General features: G+C 52.0%; 9 protein-coding genes across 9 annotated transcripts; 5 read left to right on the top strand and 4 right to left on the bottom strand.

Moving 5' to 3' along the window:
• The first annotated feature begins 59 nt into the window (after nt 1–59).
• On the top strand, nt 60–2,322 carry BDV59DRAFT_167949 (uncharacterized protein). Its single transcript, XM_073687998.1, has 2 exons — nt 60–1,291; nt 1,342–2,322. Exons 1-2 carry the CDS (start codon nt 371–373, stop codon nt 1,987–1,989), a joined length of 1,569 nt encoding a protein of 522 aa, XP_073552302.1. The 5' UTR covers nt 60–370; the 3' UTR covers nt 1,990–2,322.
• Nucleotides 2,176–3,636, bottom strand: BDV59DRAFT_46064 (uncharacterized protein). Its single transcript, XM_073696440.1, has 2 exons — nt 3,313–3,636; nt 2,176–3,263 (listed from the first exon to the last, which is right to left on the bottom strand). Exons 1-2 carry the CDS (start codon nt 3,353–3,355, stop codon nt 2,341–2,343), a joined length of 966 nt encoding a protein of 321 aa, XP_073552303.1. The 5' UTR covers nt 3,356–3,636; the 3' UTR covers nt 2,176–2,340.
• A 224-nt stretch (nt 3,637–3,860) lies between these two features.
• On the top strand, nt 3,861–5,643 carry BDV59DRAFT_190517 (SD08430p; the record flags this gene model as incomplete). The annotated part of the gene is made up of 2 exons (XM_073691759.1): nt 3,861–5,251; nt 5,301–5,643. 2 exons carry the CDS (start codon nt 3,861–3,863, stop codon nt 5,641–5,643), a joined length of 1,734 nt encoding a protein of 577 aa, XP_073552304.1.
• A 278-nt stretch (nt 5,644–5,921) lies between these two features.
• On the top strand, nt 5,922–6,494 carry BDV59DRAFT_167953 (uncharacterized protein). Its single transcript, XM_073687999.1, has 2 exons — nt 5,922–6,024; nt 6,082–6,494. Exons 1-2 carry the CDS (start codon nt 5,941–5,943, stop codon nt 6,388–6,390), a joined length of 393 nt encoding a protein of 130 aa, XP_073552305.1. The 5' UTR covers nt 5,922–5,940; the 3' UTR covers nt 6,391–6,494.
• A 48-nt stretch (nt 6,495–6,542) lies between these two features.
• On the bottom strand, nt 6,543–7,307 carry BDV59DRAFT_197835 (uncharacterized protein; the record flags this gene model as incomplete). The annotated part of the gene is made up of 1 exon (XM_073693016.1): nt 6,543–7,307. The coding sequence occupies one exon, from the start codon at nt 7,305–7,307 to the stop codon at nt 6,543–6,545; it is 765 nt and encodes a 254-aa protein (XP_073552306.1).
• Nucleotides 7,308–13,889: 6,582 nt separating this feature from the next.
• On the top strand, nt 13,890–14,256 carry BDV59DRAFT_197836 (uncharacterized protein; the record flags this gene model as incomplete). The annotated part of the gene is made up of 2 exons (XM_073693017.1): nt 13,890–14,120; nt 14,179–14,256. 2 exons carry the CDS (start codon nt 13,890–13,892, stop codon nt 14,254–14,256), a joined length of 309 nt encoding a protein of 102 aa, XP_073552307.1.
• A 1,311-nt stretch (nt 14,257–15,567) lies between these two features.
• BDV59DRAFT_167960 (uncharacterized protein) lies at nt 15,568–16,817 on the bottom strand. The gene has a single exon (XM_073688000.1). It carries the CDS (start codon nt 16,798–16,800, stop codon nt 16,021–16,023), a length of 780 nt encoding a protein of 259 aa, XP_073552308.1. The 5' UTR covers nt 16,801–16,817; the 3' UTR covers nt 15,568–16,020.
• A 130-nt stretch (nt 16,818–16,947) lies between these two features.
• On the top strand, nt 16,948–17,974 carry BDV59DRAFT_46103 (Yae1 family protein). The gene has a single exon (XM_073696442.1). The coding sequence runs from the start codon at nt 17,108–17,110 to the stop codon at nt 17,756–17,758; it is 651 nt and encodes a 216-aa protein (XP_073552309.1). The 5' UTR covers nt 16,948–17,107; the 3' UTR covers nt 17,759–17,974.
• A 1,561-nt stretch (nt 17,975–19,535) lies between these two features.
• BDV59DRAFT_46097 (uncharacterized protein) lies at nt 19,536–21,423 on the bottom strand. Its single transcript, XM_073696441.1, has one exon. The coding sequence runs from the start codon at nt 21,324–21,326 to the stop codon at nt 19,623–19,625; it is 1,704 nt and encodes a 567-aa protein (XP_073552310.1). The 5' UTR covers nt 21,327–21,423; the 3' UTR covers nt 19,536–19,622.
• Nucleotides 21,424–22,117: the final 694 nt, after the last annotated feature.

Raw genomic sequence — 22,117 nt, forward strand, 5'->3', positions numbered from 1 at the left:
GTCAGCGGTGGATCAACTGGATTCGACCCAAATCAGTTGATTATTCCTCTTCGGTCTCATTTATTATTCTCCCTCTTCCTATCGTGCTCTTCGCCTCTCCCTTTCTCCCTCTCTCTCTCTCTCTCTCTCTCTCCCCCCTCTCCCTCCTCTCCATCTCCATCTCTCCCCCGCAAGTCGGATGCTGCTCCAGAGCACTCCCTTCTCGTCCACCGTGCTTGAGGTACTGTGGACGAGTCTTCTATAGATTTATTTTTCCCTTTTCCTTCGACTGTCGCTGCCTCGGACCGATCGCATCGGTGAATGCGCCCCATGTCCACTTGAATCCCCCCACCACCTATACAGGTACAACTTCCCCCTCCCATCCGTCCCCATGATGGAGCCGGCCAAATCCCTCGAGTTCAACGACGCTCGTTATCGCGAGGAGGTCCTCTTACTTCCCTCGGAGGAATCGGAGGCTCTTCGGCAGCAGAATCTCATCGACGAGGCCCGCCACTTGGGCCTCAAAGTCCCCGAGATCGAGGTTATCACATCGCTTGCCGCATCGATTGCCTCGGGCATGGTTGATCTGTCGGCATCATCGCCTATTGTCTCGTCCGGCTCGTCGACCGATCGCAATTCTTACGAAATCACCCCGTCGCATGAAACCCCGCCGCTAGACCAGGTCGCATCCTCTCTGTCCGAGTTCACGATCGCTTCCGACCCGGCCAAATGCGGAAGCACCCGGTCCATCGCCTCCCTGTCCACTCGCCCAACTTCCTACTCCTCCAGCGAGGGCCGTGTGGCGTACGGCCCTCCAGATCATTTCCCCGCCACCGCCCTCTCTCGGTCGCCGAACCCTCGCGACTCGGTGTGGAGTGTTGCCTCCAGCGAAAAGAAGGAGCGGAGGAAGTCTAGCCTGAAGTCGGCGATTGGGAAGATCCATTTTCGGAGGAAACGCTCCCCCTCTGCGGTCCTCCTGCCTCCTGCAGCGCAGATCACTGTCGCGAAGGGTGACAAGGGTATGGACAAGGTGTACGTGGAGTCAAAGCCCAATGAACAGCGGAACACGCACCCGCACGAAGATGATGGTCATTTCCTGAAGTTGGAGATCCCGGTGTTTGACAACGAGAGCATTCAGCGGGCCCTTGCCGATGTAGAACTAAGACAGATGCGCGAGGCTCAACGGATGGAACGGAACCGTCACGTCGCCTTCCAGGATAATTTCATGAGCGAGCTGCGGCGCAACCAGCAGGCTGTGGTCGCCGACCGATTGGCGGATAACAAGCGATTGGAGGATGAGAAGCGCGAAAAGGTACGTGGTTTCCTCTCCTGTTCGGGTCACGTCTCTAACGATAGGTCAAGAATACGGCAAATGCGATCCGGATGGAAGAGAGACAACTCGCGGTAGAAATGGACCAGGTGCGCGAATTCGAACGTGCGAAGATCAACTCGCGTACGCGAATCAAATACATGGAAGGTTATTTGAACAATGCAAGCCCTCCGTCGCCATCGGCCTCGAGCCTAGATTCGACCGGACCTGCCCGCAAGTTTACGTCCCAACACAAGGCGCAGCTGGCACAAGAATATCATGATCACGAGTCTATGGACCAGCTCCACGAGGCGAAAATCAAGGTCCTCCGAGACCGACAGGAGATCAGACTGCAGGAAGCGATCGCCCGTATGGAGAGGGAGCTAGATGATCTCATTGACAAACATGCCGTGGAATTCGCCAACATGCAGCGTGCGCACCAGGATGAGGAGTCCGCCATCGTTCAGACGTTCGATGCGAAGAAGGCCCTGCTGCGCCACCGCTGGAACCTCGAGGAAGCCGTCCTCCGGAAGAAGCTGGAAAACCGCCATGGCCTCCCGTACGGACCCCTCCCACCGCTGTCGTTCAGCGATCAACACTATGAAACGCGGGATTCAGCCATCTGCGTCTCGGATCATGCCGGGACGTCCAGTGGCGATGAGGACCCAATGCACCAGAAGAGAGGCGCCCCGGTGCTTTAATTATGATGTGATGTCACCATGATACCCTTTTCTTTTGTTCCCTCTCTTTGTCGGTCTCTCATTTGCATATACATCCTGCGGTTTTCGTTGTCCCCATATTTGGCGTAATGTTCCATATTCCCCTTGCCCATGGTTGATACCTTACCCCTGTAATTAATGAGACTTTCCTCCTTCTTTTCTGGCTGCTGTTGTGCAAGGCGGACATCGGCATATACATATTTGGCGGCACTTTGGTTCTTGTGCATACTACTTTTGGATAATGGGGTCTGTCATATAGATTGGTCGCTTCTTTAGATTCTGCATACCAATGTCATGATTTGTACGGATTATTGCGCTCTAAACGGACATAACTCATGCAGCTGCTCTTGAGCTCAACTTTCGTAACCGATCAAGAACCCTCTCCACGCGGCCATCACCCCCGGTCAGGACACTTTCCAGCATCTTATCCCGCCCCTGATCCCCAATGACTACCGCCCGTTCAACATACCCCGAAGTCGATATCTTAAACCGCCCGACGCGTCCATCATCCCACTCCATCCGCACATACGTCGCATCCAGCGCCGTCGCCGACAGCGAGACAATCCCCAGCTCATTCTTCTCCAAGCGCGATTCCACCTCAGCCCCACCCACCTGACCAAACACATCGCGCTCCCACAACCCCTCGTCATCATAATCCCCCGCGGTCCGCCGAACCACCCCCAGCGTCCCGCGCAAGTAGTTCACCGCATCCATGCGCAGATGCCACGCGACCAGCTGCCGTCGCAGCTCGCATACCAGTCCGCGGAAATCCTGTTTCCGGCGCGGTGTCTTCCACGGCTTGAGCGCGACATCCTCCTTCTCCTTATCCTGATCATCTGTCGTGCGTTGCGGACCGCCCAGGAACATGCGCTCCAGTCGCTCCATGGAGATAAACGCGGGAATGGTATGCCGATGTACCTGGAGGGTCTTGTCCGCGCGTCGCCGCAGGAGGAGGTAATATGGTTTTGTGTAGCGGCCGGATCGCGCGCAGATGTCAATGCGCACGCCCAGGAGGTTCGGGTGCGGGCTGTTCGGGGCTGGGTCTTTGAAAGGGAAGGAGGTGGCGGAGAAGGCGACGCGGTGGTGGTTCAGGCGGGCATGTTTTCCGGCCGATTGCGCCAGGGGAGAGACGTCGTCATTTAGGGAGGAGACGGAGAGCGCGGAGGTGGACTGTTGAGCTTGGAGACGTTTTTGGAATTTGTCGGAGGAGAGTAGACTGGAGGTGAGGAAGCGGCGGCGGCGGTGGAGGGTGCGGACTGGTTGGTTAGCGTGGATGGGACAGGGTGTTGTGGGATGAGGACATACGCTCTCTGCGGATGGAGGCGATGTCGGCGTCTAGGTCGTCCATGGTGAGAATGGGGAGTACACCAGGTAATAGCTATAGATGGGAGGTGATGATGATGGATGGAGTGTTTGTTTTGATGGCAGTCAGGTGACCTTATCGCGGCCTTAGTCATGCCTGCACCTCCTGCATGAGGCCAGCTTGCCTCAGTCGCATTATTTCCTCCCCTTCGCTGCCGTGGATGCAGGGCTCGACTTATCCCCGTCCTCAGATCCCTTCCTCTTCCTCTTCGCCTCATTCTTCCCCCATCCATGTCCCTGCTGCCTCTCCCCGTGACCCCAACAACCATCGACAGCCCGACGAGGTGGAACTGCAGTCCATAGCATGCAGCACCCGCAACAACAGTGACCCGTCCCACCAACCCCAGTCTCTCGCTTCTTCGTCAAACGATCACGACGCCTTTCTGTCATCGGAGTCGGATACAGACGCTTCTCTCACGGTCTCCTCCGCAGACGACCTCTTGAACGACCGACCTGACGGCAGCTCGTCACACCGCGGACGTAGTACACCCATGACGAAGAAGGCCCGCACGGTCTCGAAACGTCGTTCGAAACCGGCCTTATCTATAGCCACCGGTCAGAACGGCCATGCGCGTGGCGAGATGAACTCGAACATTGAAATGCGCAAGCGGGACACGTCCAGCGAGTCCTCAGGCACGCGCGCCTCCCGCTACATGTCCCATTCCAACTTCTCTCTGGACCAAGACCCGCCATTGACCCCGCAAACTCCCGCTATGTCGACGACCAGCTTCGCCAATCTGCCCGCCACTGATCGCCGGAACTTCTTGCTCCTGTGTGTGCTGTATTTCCTGCAGGGCGTGCCCATGGGCCTAGCGACGGGATCCGTCCCCTTCCTGCTCAAGCCCTACCTATCATACGGCCAGATCGGCGTGTTTTCACTGGCGTCGTACCCGTACTCGCTGAAGCTCCTCTGGAGTCCCATTGTTGATGCCGTATGGAGTCGCCGGTTCGGCCGCCGCAAGAGCTGGATTACCCCTGTGCAGGTGATCGCCGGCCTGGCGATGATCTACATGGGTGGGAAGATCGAGGCCATGATGAAGCAGGCCGGCGCGAACGGCGGCGCCGGAGTCTGGAACTTCACCTGTTGGTGGTTCCTCCTGGTCTTTTTCTGCGCCACCCAGGATATCGCCGTGGACGGCTGGGCCATCACCCTTATGTCCCCGCCGAACATCTCGTATGCGTCAACGGCGCAGACGGTGGGGTTAACCGCCGGCCACTTTCTCTCCTACACCGTGTTCCTGGCGTTTAACTCGGCCGACTTCGCCAATCGGTATTTCCGGACGACTCCCGCCGAGGGCGGCCTCCTGTCCTTGGGCACATACCTCACCTTCTGGGGCTGGGCGTATTTGATCGTGACCACCGCTCTCGCGTTCCTAAAGAAGGAGGACCGTAGCCTGGAACGGGACAGCATCCTCGACGTGTATAAAAGCATGTGGAGTGTGCTCAAACTCAAAAATATCCAGACCATCATTCTGGTGCATCTGATCGCCAAGATCGGGTTCCAAGCGAACGACGGTGTCACGAGCCTGAAGCTTCTGGATAAGGGTTTCGGTCAGGATAACATGGCACTGGTTGTGCTGATTGACTTCCCGTTCGAGATCGGCTTGGGGTACTATGCTGGGAAATGGTCCACCGAATACACGCCCATGCGACTATGGTGCTGGGCCTTCATCGGCCGTCTGATCGCAGCCGTACTCGCGCAGGCAACAGTCATGATATATCCGGCCGGCACGGACGTGCCGTTCTGGTACATGCTCATGGTGATCGGGGAGCATCTGATCTCGACCTTCATGAACACGGTGATGTTCGTTGCCGTGTCAGCATTCCACGCTCGCATTGCCGACCCGGCCATTGGCGGGACCTACATGACGATGCTAGCCACGTAAGTTGTATCAGCGATTTTGGTAGTGGACCAGTACTAATCCGAACAGTGTCTCTAACCTGGGCGGCACCTTTCCCCGTTACTTCATCCTCAAACTTGTGGACATGTTCACGGAGGCCACCTGCATGCCTCCATCTGTACCACCACCGGCCGATCAGCTGAAAGGCGATCTGGTCACGACGTCGTTCTCTTGCGCGCTGGAGCCTGACAAGGCCCGGTGCGTCAACGGGGGTGGTACCTGCAACACGATCCGCGACGGCTACTACACGACCAATGTGCTGTGTGTGCTGGTGGGGGTTGTGACGTTTGTTCTCTTCATCAAGCCAGCAGTGTTGAAACTGCAAGGTCTGCCGCTGCGGGCGTGGCGGCTGAACCCGAATAGCCGGAATTGATGGTTTGGAGTGATGAGCCGTATCGCGAGTGTGATATAAGACCGGAACCTGCCGACGCGAGTCGGATGTATTAATAGATAACCCTAGGTAGCCTGACGTACTAGTCACCTGTTGTATAAGCGCCAGCAAAAGAAAATAAAATGGCTTCGCATGGATCGAATGACCCTGTTTCATGTTTCACCGCATCCTCACCAATCAGCTCTCGTGTCCCACCGTCTTACCTGAATATAAATAGTCGCTGTGTACGTTGCACAGCTGTGCTCTTCCCACCACTTGCAGGGGACACGATCATACAAGATGCTCCTTTCCCTCCTCTCCCTCCTGCCCGTGGCAACGGCAGCCCTAACTCATGATGTCCGCGATGCTCTCAAACCCAGAAACGTACGCATGTATCATTACATCACCGCACTGGGCCCGGCTCAGACTAACGAAGGACAGTGGGACCTCCGTCTTCTCAAGCCAGGCTGCACCGCCAACTCGTCCAACATCGACCTCAGCGTTTACCATGCCTCGGGCATCGGCGCGAGAGACTGCACCACGGTCGACGTGAACGGGTCACTTGTGGACAGTGTGTCCTGGAAAAGTCCGTCCGAGACCTCGCGGTATGATCTGTGCATGTTCACGGACAGCCAGTGCGGAGCGCATGCATTTGATGATGTGATTCGTAACGGATGGCAGGTGTGCTATGTGTATAGTGGGTGGAAGGGGTATAAGGTCGTTGCTGCTGGCGAGAGTTGTGTTGTGTAGATTGGTACGTCGTGTCGTATATAGTCAGCTACATCTTGCAGATCAGCGAATCTAGTATCTGAATTTACAAGACGTCCGTTACTACATCATCCTGTGGAGTCGGTCCACCTTGAATAGCATCACATATATCAACCACCCTAACCGACATCCCATCATTTATAATTCAAGACCCGACTACTGTCTTCCAGCTCATTCACCCGATGGGTATCGCTCATCTCAACCATCCCCGAGTCGCCCGGCAACTCTGTGACTCGCATCGGACGGGGCGCCTGATCCATCCCACCAATCGGTTCTTTCAAGCGATCATCGTACACCTGCATCGGAGGAGGAGGAGCAGCACCCACGTCTGGCGACTCAGTTGACACAGCAGCCGCAGCCGCAGCCGTAGCGGCAGCCTTCTTCCGTCGCCGTACAAGAAAGAAAATCAACGCAGCGACGAGGGCCACACCGGCCACAACACCTACAACAACCCCGGCAATTGCGCCCCCAGACAACGATGACGACGAGTCGGCAGCCGACGTCGTCGTCGCCCCCGCAGATGCCGTCACCGTCTTGACGCTCTGCGTGGTGGTGGCCGAAGGCGCCGCAGTTGTGGACGAGGTCTTACTTCGGTCGATGACTAGAAACGAGCCGATGAAGTCGCTCGCAGCCTTCGTGTGGTAGTTATCTGCCTGGCCGCTGGGGGTCCCCGAGCAGTCGCTATTTCCGTACAAGTTGATGGTGGTGGGGTCGTCCTCGGAGTCGTACTCGAAGACCATGCCCTGGGGGTTGTCGATCTGCGTGCACGGGTAGTCGGAGGAGCCGTTCTCGACGAAGGAGTTGTTCTGCGCATTGTGCCAGACGAACGTCCATGCGGTGGATGGCGTGAAAAGCAGGAACAGCGCGGGGAGAGCGAAGAAGGGGGATTGCCAGCGCATGTTGGCGCGTTGTGCTTTCATGCAGCAGGACGGTGATGGGGAGGGACTGGAGTTAGTCCTCGTGGGACGGTGCGTCTGGGTTGAGAGGGTGACGGCCTGGCTTTAAGGCAAATAGGGTTTGATGGTGTGAACTGGACATTTTAGAGGCTCGTAATTTTAACTTCGGGATGTCCAATCATGCGGAGTTTTGGGGGTGATCTGCAGGGTGTTTACTTGAGATAGACCTTCCAGCTGAAAAAGTAAACGTCGCGTTGGTTACTGATCGGCTATTCCCGCGGGATAGACACATCCGCCCTTTCTAGGCCTTGCATAGCCTCACTGGATCATGATTTCGTGGTCGCAGAACATGTCGGATGATCTTGGTAGAGGAGCGAGATTCCAGCTTTCTTGTGATAGTCAACCGCAAATGCCATTGTTCGTACGTCACTGCAGAGCTATATTGTATGGAGATATTGCATCTGCTATACTAGCGCCGCTGTTGTGCCCGTATTTTCCTGAGGAGTAAGATATAATCCTGTAAAGAGCCTAGATGTGTCCGTTAAAGGTAGCTAAACATCTATCGCTATTGTCAGTATTAATTATCAATACTCTATCAGTTACTACTAAAAGACAAGCAAAGCATTGCCGTCAAGCGAAGGGATAGTCCCTCAGACTATTAATGCTAACTTTTACTTCCACTCGGAATAACCTAGGATAGGTGCGGCGAAGTAAGGCTAATACCAAATTCTTTTTGCCTTTATCAAGCCGACGTGACTGTTTTATATAACGGATTTCGGAATAATTCATGTTAGCCCATGGAATAAGATACCTCGTTTTCCTGTCGCGACCATGTGCTGGGAAAGCAGAAGCAGCACAAATTATCAAGCAGCGATTGTCCTTCATAATATGCTATTTTCTAGTAAGTGGACCATCCTAGTTCTTTTGCAGCGGTTAGACCCCAAACTCACAGCTCTTTCGGCTTTCCTTAAGCCATTAGAAGCATCGGTCTCGACTTCTTTGTCATGACAAGTGCTATATCTGCCACATCGGGAATTCCAGGTCAAGAAAACTATAGCGCTGCGAACGCCTTTCTAAATGATAATACATGGCAGCATCGCCTGCATGGCCTTGCAGCGGTTTCAATTTTGCTCCCCGTGGCATGGGACTGTCGCCAAAAAACCATCTGACGAAGCATCCTTTCGCCGCAAAGACCTGTATGCCGTTGATGAGTCTGACTGTTAAATATTTTGGGAGGATAAGCTAGCCAATTCTGTGAAGACACTGACGCTCACCTATCCCCACCGCTCCTGTGCCAAATCTCCTACGGCGAGGAGGATTTTTCAGGAGACAAGTATATAATTTGCCGCTAACTGGAAGATAGACGCACTGCCCTCCTTGCACTAAAAGGATACTTGGGTGTTGGGAATCCTTAATCGAAATAGGGCCGTAGATGTGCGAAGGCCGCAGCTCTACGATAACAAGATGTGTGCCGTAGCTGGAAAAGGCCCGCAGGTACACGAAAGCTTTAGCTTGGAGAGGGCCGTGACCGAACGAGGGCCATGGTGAGTATACTCCTGCCTTAAAGATCGCCCACCAGATAGAAACAGGCTGATGTGTTATGATCCCGAACGATGCTGGCTGCCCGCAATCACCCGCAATCACCCGTGAGTGATTTCAAATCAATGCGATAGTCATCTTTTATATAAATCTGTCATATTTTCGGATGTGAATAGCAACAATTATCCCTTTGGACTACAATGTTGGGAGCAGATATGTATAATGTCTGGGTGGTGTGTTCCTCTTATACTTCGATCTGTCTGGCTACCACATTTCCTTCGATAACTACGCTCCAATGACACTACTGATCCGCCGGTAGGTAGGGCACAAAGTCATGGTCTGCATAAAGGACATATGATTGAACGTTGCAAGTTGTTAAACGACGTATATTAAATGCATGCCATCGCAATATTCAAGACACGGCAATTTTCCCTCTTCCGGTCTCTTCGCCAGAAGCTGTTTCTTTACTTTCTCAGACCAGGCGTAAGCGAGCCCAATGCGACGAAATATTCCTTCCTGTCCTTTTTCCAATTTGAATAGAAGTATATACATACCCCGCCCATCACCAGCGCTCATTCGAGCAGGTATACAAAACAGCAGGCTGTGAGTATTTTCCTCGTCGAAATTATCCTGGAACACGTCGAGCATGACTCTGGGCTCAGTGCCGTATGTACTTTCTGGTTCAGTGACATTCACATTGTGCAAAAACATATTCCAGGTGGGTATATCCTGCAGAATAATGTCTTTACGCTCAAGTCGTAACTTTTTTAGCACTCCACGCAGCCGTAGCCAGCCGCTACGGACCGCAGCCATCATATCCGTTGACCAGTAGTCGATATGCACATCCTCAACAGTGATCAGGGATCCTTGGACTCGTGGCAGACCAGGCATGATTGGACCATCGACTGAAGCCCAAGACCAAGTGGGGGCACGGTAAATATGAGGCCTTGATGAGCATCCAGCTCGATGGCTGCCTTCCACATGCCATAACAGCTCACCTTCTAGATAGCGGCGCCACAAACCAGCCATATATTTGTCCCCAGTTATCCTTGCCACCCGCTTGGCAATACCAGAGCATGCAATTAGCTTATCGCTGGGGACAGAGAGTTTGCAAGATGTATATATTTGCAAAACTGACCACCACAAGAGATGTGATGCGGAAAGATGCTCCTTCACAAGATGACTGTATTGTACGACGCTAGGATTAAGCCGTTTTATGCCCACTTGCGGCGATAAAGCGAGAGGAGGAAGCAGACCATTAGGAAAAGCCTCGGCGGCAGCTTTCTCGCAGCACTCCCAAAGCAGTTGGCGGCCACCAAAATGTAGAACACGAGGAGACAAAAGGCGTTCCTGGAGAACCCAGGCTCTTTTGTTCACAGGTGCGTTCACGATATAGAAACCCAGAACTTGTAGTCATAGAGAAGAAAGTAATGTTGGCCCATTTTACCTCTATCATCGGTGATTTCCAGCTCTATCGTCTGCGGGCAAACAAGACTGGGGTCCCTGGAACTGAACAGCGACTTGGTGCAGTCATCAGCATCTGCACAAGAGATGTTACAATATGAGTTCGAGTAGATCTCCTCCATTAGCGAAGCCTCGTGGTCCCAATCCGACCTATCTTGTTTGTCCTGGAAAATGCAACAGGAATCGATCCAAATGTTATGAATGCCCAGGTGGTGTGAGACAGAAACAGCATCTTGGAACAACTGAGGCAGAGTGCTCAATGGAACCCCGCTAAGAAATTGGTGATATGTGTCTTTTGTCAAAACAAAGTCATCCGCTGACCCCCAACGATGAGAAACTGTGGTGTATCTTCTTCCAACTGGTCTCGTATGCTTGGTCTCTATGAGGCGAACCATTGAGCTATCACTATTTTCGAAGGTAAGTAGGCGAGTAGGACACCAAGCTGACTCTCCACCATTATCTTTGCATCGCTCATGATATCTTGCACACTCCGTAACCCATTTCTTGGCCAATGACAGCGTAGCAAGCGAACGCGTGTTTGAAGAGAGGCTTTCAGCATGTGCGAAACCCAGTTTATGTCCTTTGAGTTGTTGAATCAAGTAGTAATGCAAGGAATCTGGCAGTAACTAACCTGTGATAGGCTCAAGAAAAAACGTCGCCCTCCAAAACCTACAGAAAGGCGAAGATAGAATGGACTGTCCATTATAGGCGACTTGTAAGATATAACATCCAGGATAGCCGTACGACTTTGCATCATCTAGAGATATTTCTGTGAGAGCTTTGGCAGTGGAATGTGCCTGTAAAGTCCCACTGTTTTTTTGGGTTTCCGATATGAAATCACGCTCATCGCCGGATAAAGCGTCCCAAAATCGGTTACAGATATAGCAACCTCCTTGTATGGAGTTCCGAAGGTCCTGGTATATCCCATGATGACTTGATGAGTAATTTAAGTCGCTGGTAAAAGCTGCTGCTGTTTTTATGAAATGTAGGCAGGTCAGGCAGAGCATGATGCAAAATAATGGCAGACGAAAGGCACTTGCTCAACTTCGTAGATTTTAGGATATCAGACAACAGGTTTCGAGAAAGATAAAAGCTGAACAAAGAAAAGATAAGGAAAGTACGACCGCTATATCAGGTGTGTCAAGCGTCTTGGGTTTTCACGGCCTGCAATAATCTTACCACAGGTTTTACCTCTACTTATACCTCTCTTCCCACTTGGACCTGCAATGTAAACTAATCTTACTGATTGGTTTATTAAGCGCTGACTCCTGGGGCTAACAGAGGAATTTAGGGTCAAAGCATTGTCATGGATAACCAGAAACAGCCGAGCCTGACGGAGACACCAACAAGGTTTTGGGCACCAAGCCTCCTAATTGGGATGACAGACTAGCAAAAGGGGGCGGCGGCTACCACATTACATTTGATGGACCGATCTTATTCATTACTTTCTGGAGAACCCACTACATTCACTCTATAGTTTGGGAAGGCTTTGCAGGAAACGACATGGTTGAGAGTGAGGCTGGGAATGACGTAGTATTAAATTGCCATCAGATATGGTATATCATAATGAGAGAGACATCAACACGATAAGAGAGGTACAAGGCGGCATAAGGTCTGAGTAGAGGGACATATGTTTTGCTGCATATGCATGGGAAACAGTTTTTTGAAACAAGAGTGAGAGCCATATTGATCGCTATTGATTTACTTAAGGAGTTATAGTTGCAGGGACTGGATGGTTCAATATATGTTTGTTCCTGATCCCTGCTTCTACCTTGATACTCAGCACTCTGAGCCAGATCTTAGAAGAAACAGAGATACAACAGACCCTTCACAAGCCCAATCTGGTCTTATGACAGGCCGAGACTTGTGAACTTTCTGTCAAGACACCCACGCTCACGTATTGCCACCGCCCTGGTGCCAGCCCTCTCATCGTGAGAAGGATTTTGTAGGAGAAAAGATATGATTTTTGTCTCACTGGAAGGTAGGTATACTCTGCTCGCAGCATAGGGAATTGAAATAGGGCCGCACACGTACGTAGGCTTCGGCTTGGAGAGAACTGTGGCCGAACCAGGGCTGCAGAATATGAGAGGGCATATTGAGGATATACTCCTGCCTTGAATATTGAACTTTATTAAACGATACAATCGCTTGAGTAGTTGGGGCCATTATTATAGACACGGCAGATAACAAGACCCTAAGGCTCAAAAAGTGGTTTGGTCGGGTATAAATCGCTATAATATAGTATAGAATGGCAATAAAGGATATCTGCAATTTGATAAAATCGGCTTCGCTATGGGCCTAGTGGCTACTTCTCAAGTAGTTACTAGAGCCTAGCACTATAAATCGGCACCTCTTATACAGCCAGACAGTCGAGAATAAGTTACTTCTATCAAGTGTATTAACTCTACTGGTTTGGCACTTTCAATTACCGAGTATCATATGCGCTCGCCGTATACGAGATTCGCATGTATCCCTGATCTATGAATAGTAGCTCCGTATTTGACCCTCTCTCAAGCATTTCCTCTCCAGAAAACGAGTGTATACTTTAAGCATCAACTTTATCATTATTCAGGAATACCTTGGATCCTGCCTCAACTGGTTGTGATCACAAGGACCGAAATAGTACTGTGTAGCTCAATGGCATGCTCCTCCGAAGTACGATGTTAGCGGTGCCGATCATCGTATTCTCAACACTGCCTCACCCTGTCCGGGCTTGGCTCTCTACCCCATACCCTGATGTTTTAGATAATCTTGCATATCCTTGTTAGAGAAGCTTGAGATATGTTGAAGAAGGGATGGTACATATTGTGAGATACGTCAAGGTGTTCTATTGTTTTCTACCCAATAATGACGCTGTGCATAGACCGCGTTTTTTGGATCAGTGTGAACTGACAAACGGGTTCTAAACTCAAAACGGGATATGGTACGGTACGAATAGTAAAAATCGATTATGCAGAGTCTCACCCTCGTAAATATCCAAAGTTACGAGACATGCTTGACTCCGTAGTGACAGCCCTACGACAAACGGCCAATAATGCCAGAGACTAACCCAGGTACAAGGTGGCCTATATTTAGCGTCATGGTAATTCGGCCCCAGCCGAGAGTGTCTTCATTGGCCAAAGCGGGATCTCGTAGCCTATCCGAGGCCAAGAAATTCCAAGATCTGAAGGAACCGATGTTCTGCATTCCGCTGTTGTCGTATCCTCCTCTTGGGCTTCTATATCGGGTGCCATTGTGCCGTATCTTAGGCCTCACGAGTGATCTACATCGTAAAACTGGAGATCCCTTGGGGATAATGCGTCGTGGAGCCTACAGGAGATGGTGGTCGGAGCCTGATGCCTGTTCTAGAGCCTCGTATAGCAATACTGAGCTTCAGATGAGGTCTATATCTGGAAAGCCTTCAATGGCTCTGGTCAGTTTCAGGAGGGCGCAAATGTTATAAATACCGCTTCAGATCCCACCGAAATGATCAATTCATCAACAACAGCAACAGCAATCAAGCAAGCAATACAACAACTTAAGCACTTCCACTCAGAATCACATTCAACTTTCCAATCTTCATCCAAACAACCAACTTTCAAAATGCAGTTCACCAAGGCCATCACTATCTTCTCCCTCGTCGCCACTGGCCTCGCTGTCACTAGCCCGGAGAGCAACACCAATGCCAACGCCAACGCTGCCCCCAAGAAGGTGGTTGTCGGTTCCGGCGAACCCTTCGATGGTGACTTCGACCGCGTCATGGGAAAAGGCCCCAACATGATGCTCAACAAGCGTGGCTACGGATGTCCCAATGACTACTCCTGCTCCTCTTACGTATGTAAATCATGCTAGTGATTTGATCCCAAATATTTGCTAACATTGGAATGAACAGTGCTCTAGCATCGGCCGCAACGGTGGCTACTGTGGAGGGTTCCTCTGGCAGACCTGCACTTGCAACGAGAAGAAGTAAAAAGTTCGTTCTTGGATAAGTGCAAGAATAAATCTCAATATGAAGGAGTCAAGGATGGAATTACGTGGCATTGAGCGGTGCAACGAGTGAATGCATTTTAAGTCGAATTGGTTTTGTTACTTCATTTATTCTGTTTTGTTTCTTAGTGACATCAATAAATTGTTTCCCCGGGATTAAGTCCTTTCTGAGATTCGTAGTACCAAAATGAAACTGCCTACTCAAAAATAGGTTGGATCCATTTAAGAACTCCTATCATTATGAACAAATTTTAATGCAGGGTGAACGATAGAAAACATCGATCTCACGCGGTGCCTACCATATTTTAAGGCGTTTGTCAAGGACGAATACCCACCCACAGCTATCCTTTTAGAGTACATGCCCAATGTTGAGAAGCTCGACTGGGTTCAGTACCGTGAGAAAAGGTTGCAAAATTTTATGGATGGTTTGAATGCAGTCCACGAAGCAAGGGTCAATCACGGCGTTGTTCATCCCAGAAATATGATGATTGTGGATGGTGATCGAGAACGAGTAATTTGGACGGATCTTGACAGGGCTCAGACCTTTACCTGAGAGCTTACGGAGAGGGAGAAGGGATGGATTGCGTTTGAGAAAGACCTTATGGCCCAGATGGCAGATTTTATGGTCTGTGTCCTCTGCTTCCTGCAGAGTTACGTACACTTTCAACTGCTATTACTTAATTTTTGGAACTAGAGAAGTATGACTTTGTCAACGGGAATTTGAAAACACGTCAATACTATCGGTAACCTAGAACTCGTGTAGAATAAACATAAATTAAATCCAGTCATTGCGTGGGACGGCGTCGAGAGTATAGGATAACAAGGATTTTGTGGTAGCACCATGAGATTATTATGATAACTGTTCTGGGCAAGCTTGATGTGGCGATTTAGCATACTTTGTCTTCGTGGTCAATGGATATTATCGCCCTTTAGTGTAAAATTGTTGACTGCCATGATGTCGTCAACATTAGACATAGGCGACCTATAGGCATAAATCTCCCGGAGACAGTCGCTATAGATAAGGCATCGGGAGTCAATCCATTCTGCATGGTTCAGATCATACGCTGGCGGTCCAAACCTGGCTGCGATATTTGACCGTTATGCAGGTCACTTCCTGGATCTCCCGGCCCCGATCCAAAGTCCTGATGTTTCCATACTATTGTCTTTTATATGTACTGTAGCTTTTCCAGTACTCTTTCAAGGAACGTCGCTACATTAGTGGCTCATTTGGTATACATTTTCGCTTTCCTAAGCGTCGAGCATTACTTCCACGCTCTTCATAATAGTGCCTCCTGTAAGTTTAAGTTGCTGAAGCAATAGTTCAGTAGTTATTCTCCCATCCGATCCCACAATATCTGTTGCTGTAGGGTTCACTGACGATATGATGGCATGCTCCTGCTGTGGTTCACCAAGTTTCATTCTTCTAAAAGACTTTGGCTGCTCCCCTCCCCCAAACGCTCTGGGTGCCCCGAGAGCGTGGCGCGAGAGACCCTAGGCGTTCATGCAGCCTAGGCAAGGTTTATAGTGTCGAAGACTTTGCGATACACTGGGAATATTCCCAAATCGTTGTGTTCTAAGCCTTAATAAGCAGAGTGGTTGCTAAATAAGATATAAAACGGTGGTACTCCCGCAGCCGTGCATCATACCAAACAGTAATCCATAGATACGCTGGTTGAAAGGTAGAAGGCTTATACAAAGACAACCATATTGGCCCCAGTAAGTCACTGCCCATATCAAACAAACGCCATTACTGTCCTAATTCCCTGACAGCCGCATGCAACAACAATCGCGCATATCCACGGTGCAGCCTTTGCGTCCATTCCGGGATCATCTTCTGATTGACCCCCTCTGAGGGAATGACCTCGTAATCATGGGCCGACGCAAACCCAACCTCCACAAACGGGCCTTCCCCGTCGACCTCAAACGGCGCCGAGACCATCAGTTCATGTCTTCCGCCTGACATCAAACGCCATGGGTACCCCCATGATGCAACACGCTGAAAGAACTGCCGCGGCTGATCCGGCATTTCCCACCGCACCATAAGGCCGTGGGGATCGTGTTCTGCAGGTGGCCGTTCGACCACAAACACACCGTGCGCAAGAGCCCGCGGGGCTCCCGAGACAGGATCAGGCGCAAACTCAGAGGGCGTATCACCGAGGTCACCCGGATTGAATCCTGCACCGCTCAGGAGGCCTAAGGCGCAAGCCTCTGCACGGAGGGGCTTGGTGTTCAAGAAGGCCTGCGCCCACGCAGTGGTGAGTTCTCGCGTTGCTTGGGTGGTTTTGCCATTTTGCCGAGTAGATTGAAGAACTTTTAGAGGAATGCGTGCAGTAAAATGATCAACAGGTCCGCAGCGTTGGGAGGAGGGATATCGAGGCGTCCTCAAGGCGATGCTGGTGGTCGAGTCGTCGGTGGAAATTGCGGGATACCGGGTTTCTAGGGCTTGAAGCCCGCGATGGACGCCGTATCCCACTACTACAGGGGGGATAAAGATAGCTAGAAGGCGAGATCTGGGTATTGTGGTCATCTCGAGGTTGGTTGCTGACAACTGGATGTGCCTGATGAGTTTCAGCCACCGCATAAATACTAGTGGCCAGTGATATTAGTGCTTACGCAAAGGGCTAACCTTCACTGTCTTTTTATCAACGTCAATACGTGCCATAATCATGCATGACTGATCTGAACATGAAACCATATATGTAGAAGGTATACTTCCGAATGTATACTTCTAAGCGACTCGATGATGTAGACGATCTTGGCATTCAATTTCCCGGTCAATTTTCCTCCACCAAACTTCTCCCTTAACCACAACTTCCTAACCCCCCACCTTCACCATGGACAATTCCCTCGACGACATCTTCGGTTCCTCTCCTCCTCACGAACAATCTCGCCCAATCCTCCCTCCAGCCCCTTCGAACCCCGCCGAACCCTCGGAACTGCCCTCTCTCCGCCGCCAACACGTCACAGCCGGCTACCGCGATGGCATTTCCGCCTCCAAGGGCGAACACGTACAGGCCGGCTTCGACGCCGGGTTTCCCGTCGGAGCGCAGCTGGGGATGCGCGCGGGGACGATTCTCGGAATTCTAGAGGGGATTCTACGCGGCTACGAGAGTCGGGCTTCATCCGCCGTGGTGAAAAAACCGGCTCCGCGGGGTCGCGGCGCCGCCCCGACCACCGGGGGTCCTACGAAAGACGACAGCGAGGCTGAAACAGAAGCCCGAAAGGTGAAACGCGCTGAGATTCTTCGTCTCTACCAGCAGGCGACCAAGGAACTGGATGTGCAGGCCGTGTTTGCCGGGTTGGACGGGACCGGAGGGGAGAAGCCAGAGGTGCAGCTGGGACGAAAAGGCGAGATGGCGGTTTCAGCGTGGGAGAAACGAGTGAATGTCGCGCATTGGGAGGAGAATATGGCGGCTTTAGAGGCGAAGGATAATGAGGAAGCCGCTGCGGATAGGGAAGGGACGGTGACGACGGAACAGAGCTGATGGACTGGCTGGCTGGCTGGCCGGCTGTGGTCGCTGGTTACGTGATGGTCTTTCGACGATCGGATCGAATCGCTCTGTTCTCGACAGGGAGAACGAACAAAGACAGCATAGGCTGTATGGGGACTTTCGGAGGTCGTCCCGGTCGATCGATCGCTCGATCTTCCTTCAAGGGACATCTGTGTTGCCTCTCGCGGAGCACTTCCGGGCTCTCAGCGCTGCAGGATGTCTGCGGGGATGATCCTGCTGCGGTTTGAGTAGTACCTTGCAGCCTCACAGCCGTCACCCGGTGACCCGGGTCGGATGTATCTGCAAGGTACGAAGATTTACTTGCTGTAATTGCGCAGGTTCGATCTTCAATCTGAACACGGCGGATTGTAAGCTGTCCACTCGCTGATGCGCAGGATCCAGTCCGATTCATGTTTTTGGTTGAGGGTTCAAGACAGTGCTAAGTCATGTATCAGATATTACTTGCATGAGACAGGTACTAGTAATGCATACAGAGGCGATTCCCTCGTCCGGCATGGATGGACTTTGTCAGCCCTCGGCTCCCAAAGATTGTTCGACAGGGTATACTCCGTCATCACCAGTACTGATTCTGTGGATGTATTCTGCAGATACTCCCATTGAGCCTCGCGTGTCCCCCGTACACATTGAGGGTAAACAAACCCACCAGGAATAGGCCGAACTATGCTCGATATTGCAGAGAATCTTCCGGGATAACTCGGTGCCCGGAAGACACCCTAGGAATGCATAAGCGGAGAGCACATCCACATTCACATTGATCGATGTATATGGAAGCCGTGACTTAAGAGAACCACATACTTTCATCCAACAGATACTAACAGACCCCTCGCGCAGATCGCCACACAGAACCTAGCGGGAACTCGGAATCCCAACCCGTCTGACGATGAGGGTAAGACGGATGGGTCCTCGTCCGCACTAATGCGTATCAAGGGATGGAAGGACAATCGGGGTTCTAGACTTGGGATAATCAAGGGATATCATAACAACTCCAACGCAATATGCCACGGCTCCATTCCACCCATGGCACTGTAACGCTTCCCGAATGTTATCATTGTTTTCGGGGAGGTATGTACGGTGTCTACAGTGTGCACCACGCATTCCGAGACATGGAGGACAATGTTGATTGTTTACTTCATTTCTGTTTTTGGTACTATCTATGGATTGGATTTATTGTGTAGACAGGGTGGTAAAGACCGTGCAGGTTAGCAGGTAGTATAGTAAGGAGTGGCTGCTGTCCACGACAGCGCGTGTATAACCATCAAAGAGAAGTCAGAGAGGGTGCGGCGTCACAAAGAGTGTCTGTGAGGTTCCAACACAAAAGGAAATAGATGCGGCCAGTGGCCATGTGGGCGCGGTCAAATCGACCGGCGATAAATCAAAGACAGGGCAGACAAGAGACCGAGCTCCAGTCCGGTTGCAAACCAACTCCGGGAATTGCCTCATCATCGTGGAGTACATGAATCAGTCATAGGAACACAGGGCTTATCATTGAAGAAAGCGAGAAAGCATTGGTACCCTCCCCTGTGGGACTCCCTCAGGAGAAGGTGTGGGCATTCATTGCAGGGCGTCGTCCCATTCCATGCATAGCATAGCACATCCGAGTCATTGCGTGTCGAACCAGGCACTGTACTGGTTCGAGATCGAATCATGAACAAAGTCGTCGTCATAAGACATTATATAAGAAAGGAAAATCATCGAGATCATCCCGACCCTCCTGCCGCGGTGTTGTGGTGGGTCGGCGTACTGTAATGTGGCATGTAGAAACCGAAACCCCGTACGCCGATGCGGAAACACCGCATCCAACGAGCCCGATCAAAATCAAAAGATAATAGAACACGGTTTACATCGGCTTGCGAGCCCGCGCAGGGGAGATGTCGCCGTGACAGCCAAGAACCCGGAGGGACTCCCAGAACCGTTTGTACAACGGCGGGCGAACCAAGCTCAGGCTCTGGTGGATGGCTCTATCCGAGCGCTCCTCACGACACAAGGTGCACAGCTTCTCTCGCTGCGGGGTGAGGGGCAAATCGGGCGAATCGGACCGCTGCCGGCGACGAGTCTGCGCGTGGATCGCCGCCGCAGTGGATCGATCAATATCGCACTTCGGGGTCTGGGGTCGGGATGGCACAGTGGTTGCGCAGCTATTGCCACGGGATCTCGGAGTCCGCGGCCGCACCAGCGAGGTCGTTGATGGGGCCACTAATCGAAGGGTCTGTTGCGCCGTGGGTCGGAAAAGATCCTTGCTCGATCGAGCCTGCATCACGGGCATAGGAGGCGGCGGCGGCAGATCATCCCAGGGAGGCAGGTCAGGAATAGACGGGAATCGCTCCAGTTCCTGGCTGTTCTCTTTACTCTGGGGGGTCTGGGCCTGACCCTGCGAGTTCTGTAGTTTTGGAGCGGATTTGGCGACCCGCAGGTGAACTCGACTGCGGACTTTCTTCAGTGTATCGATTGGCTTGCGTAATGACTTCGGATCCCCGTCTTCATTGTCCGAATCTGATTCCCATACCGACTGTTCGCAATACATCTCAGAGGCGGAGGTTGAAGGCCGGTCTCTGCCGGACGTCGCTGTCGGCTGACGCTCCATGGCTGGAGACGCTGGGCTCGGCGTTGGGCTTGGGACCGGACTGGGGCAGTCATTGGCAGGAATGAATAACGCTTGGTCAAAGTGTGTCGTATGGGGCTCCATTGTGACGGGATTAATACGGCAAGGAGGCGATATCATGGAGGGCTCGATAGGAGCCCGTCCAGCGGGATTGGGTCCCCGCTTTCCCGGAGGGGGATTCCCTATGCGAGGCACCGGGGGCATTGTGGGCAATGCCTTTCCTCGGAGAGATCCGCCATCCGGAATGTCAGCGTGAGGCATGATGAGCGTGTCTGACGATGTGTTTGACGGTGCCACTGGTGCCTTTGCTTCCCTGGAAGCAGTGGACGGTCTGCCGGGCAATATCGTGTATGGGTGAGGATAAGGTGTTGCGTATGCGTGATTCCCACGCTTGGTAGCGTCAGGGTGTATCGGGGAGGAGTAGTTAGACGAGAACGAGCTACTGGGAGTGAGGTCCGGAGTGGCCTCAGATTGCACGGAGCTGAAGGAGCCCTGACTGGAGTGACAAGGCTGTGGCCCACTCAACGGTTGCGCAGAGCTGGCTTGTTGCAGCCCTAACTGGTACTCTAGTTCAACCACGGAGAGAGTAGATCGATTGTTGTTAGCACGGCTCTCCCCACGGGGCACAGCCGGGAAGGTGAAATCTTTGCCGGAATTCACGGTGGATAGCATGAAATACGGATGGGATTCGTTGCTGTACCTCGCATCACCCATGTCCCGCTGGCAAGGGGCCCAAGAGGCACCGTTGGACAGCGACTGTTCAAGATAGAAGGGGTCTGGGTTGGAGTCGTCCACGATCCCCGGTTCCGTTGGAGGATAGTAGGAAGAAGCACGCTGCTTGACAGGAGTTGGAGCAGGTAAACGAATGTTGGCGGACTGCGATCTACTCCGGCCAGGGTGAAAAGCGTTTGCGCCGGGGACTTGATGCTGTCCGTGAGCCATGGGCTATGCTTCCAATGGCTACTGAGTAGTCTTGATAAGCCAGATGCTCAGGCAGAATCGGTCATCAGCACGCGTGAGACAAGGAAGACCGGAAGGAATGAGGGGGAGGAGGTGGTAAAGGGGAAAGGAGCAATACGGAATGACAAGGGCGAAGGGGATAGATATGTTTATAGACCGAGAAGAACGCTGTAGCCCTAAAAAGGGCCCAACGGGGTGGTGGTGGCTAGACCGGGGAGAGCGGCCGCTGCATGCCGATGGATCCACGGTGTAAACAAAAGGACCCATCGGCGGAGGGCACAGACATCCGTCCTAGTGGACCTATCATGGCCTTACTTTGCCAGTAATGCTGGTGGTTGCTCATCCCTTTCCGTAGGGATGGCGGGTGTGCAGCAAGGCGGGCTCTCCATCGACGCTAGAGCAAGGGAGACAAGCCGGATACAGGTTCCGCAACTTAATGACGGCCGGTTTGGGAGCTGGAACTGGCTCTCATCGCGTCGCGACTGGAGTTGAGTTGGTTTCAGGTTCGTTTAGTCATGGTTGATATCTAACTAGGTTGCTGTAGTACGAAGCGTTCCGCAGTAGTACAGTATCAAAAGGCCTTTGTGCTTCCACAAACCGAATGTTTCGTCGCTATGCGCTGTTAACTGGGGTGGTCATAAGCTGATCATGGGCTGCTTGTAGCGTTTACAGCCTCAATTTGCCTCCCTGGACACTGCATCAATCGCCGAAGCGTGGCAAATGGCGTACATGGAACTATCTAAAATTCACATGCATGCCAGCGTCCTAAATGA

This window comes from Aspergillus ambiguus (assembly GCF_047715705.1).
Source record: "Aspergillus ambiguus strain CBS 117.58 unplaced genomic scaffold BDV59scaffold_2, whole genome shotgun sequence".
Lineage (NCBI taxonomy): Eukaryota > Fungi > Ascomycota > Eurotiomycetes > Eurotiales > Aspergillaceae > Aspergillus > Aspergillus ambiguus.

Excerpts from the sequence above, each read along its gene's own strand:
- BDV59DRAFT_167949 (XM_073687998.1), top strand. The coding sequence starts at position 371 with ATGATGGAGCCGGCCAAATCCCTCGAGTTCAACGACGCTCGTTATCGC. Across the intron at positions 1,292-1,341 it reads AGGATGAGAAGCGCGAAAAG|AATACGGCAAATGCGATCCG; the intron begins GTACGTGGTTTC and ends CGATAGGTCAAG.
- BDV59DRAFT_167953 (XM_073687999.1), top strand. The coding sequence starts at position 5,941 with ATGCTCCTTTCCCTCCTCTCCCTCCTGCCCGTGGCAACGGCAGCCCTA. Across the intron at positions 6,025-6,081 it reads ATGCTCTCAAACCCAGAAAC|TGGGACCTCCGTCTTCTCAA; the intron begins GTACGCATGTAT and ends AACGAAGGACAG.
- BDV59DRAFT_167960 (XM_073688000.1), bottom strand. The coding sequence starts at position 16,800 with ATGACCACAATACCCAGATCTCGCCTTCTAGCTATCTTTATCCCCCCT.
- BDV59DRAFT_46103 (XM_073696442.1), top strand. The coding sequence starts at position 17,108 with ATGGACAATTCCCTCGACGACATCTTCGGTTCCTCTCCTCCTCACGAA.
- BDV59DRAFT_46064 (XM_073696440.1), bottom strand. The coding sequence starts at position 3,355 with ATGGACGACCTAGACGCCGACATCGCCTCCATCCGCAGAGAGC. Across the intron at positions 3,264-3,312 it reads CGCCTCCATCCGCAGAGAGC|TCCGCACCCTCCACCGCCGC; the intron begins GTATGTCCTCAT and ends CTAACCAACCAG.
- BDV59DRAFT_46097 (XM_073696441.1), bottom strand. The coding sequence starts at position 21,326 with ATGGCTCACGGACAGCATCAAGTCCCCGGCGCAAACGCTTTTCACCCT.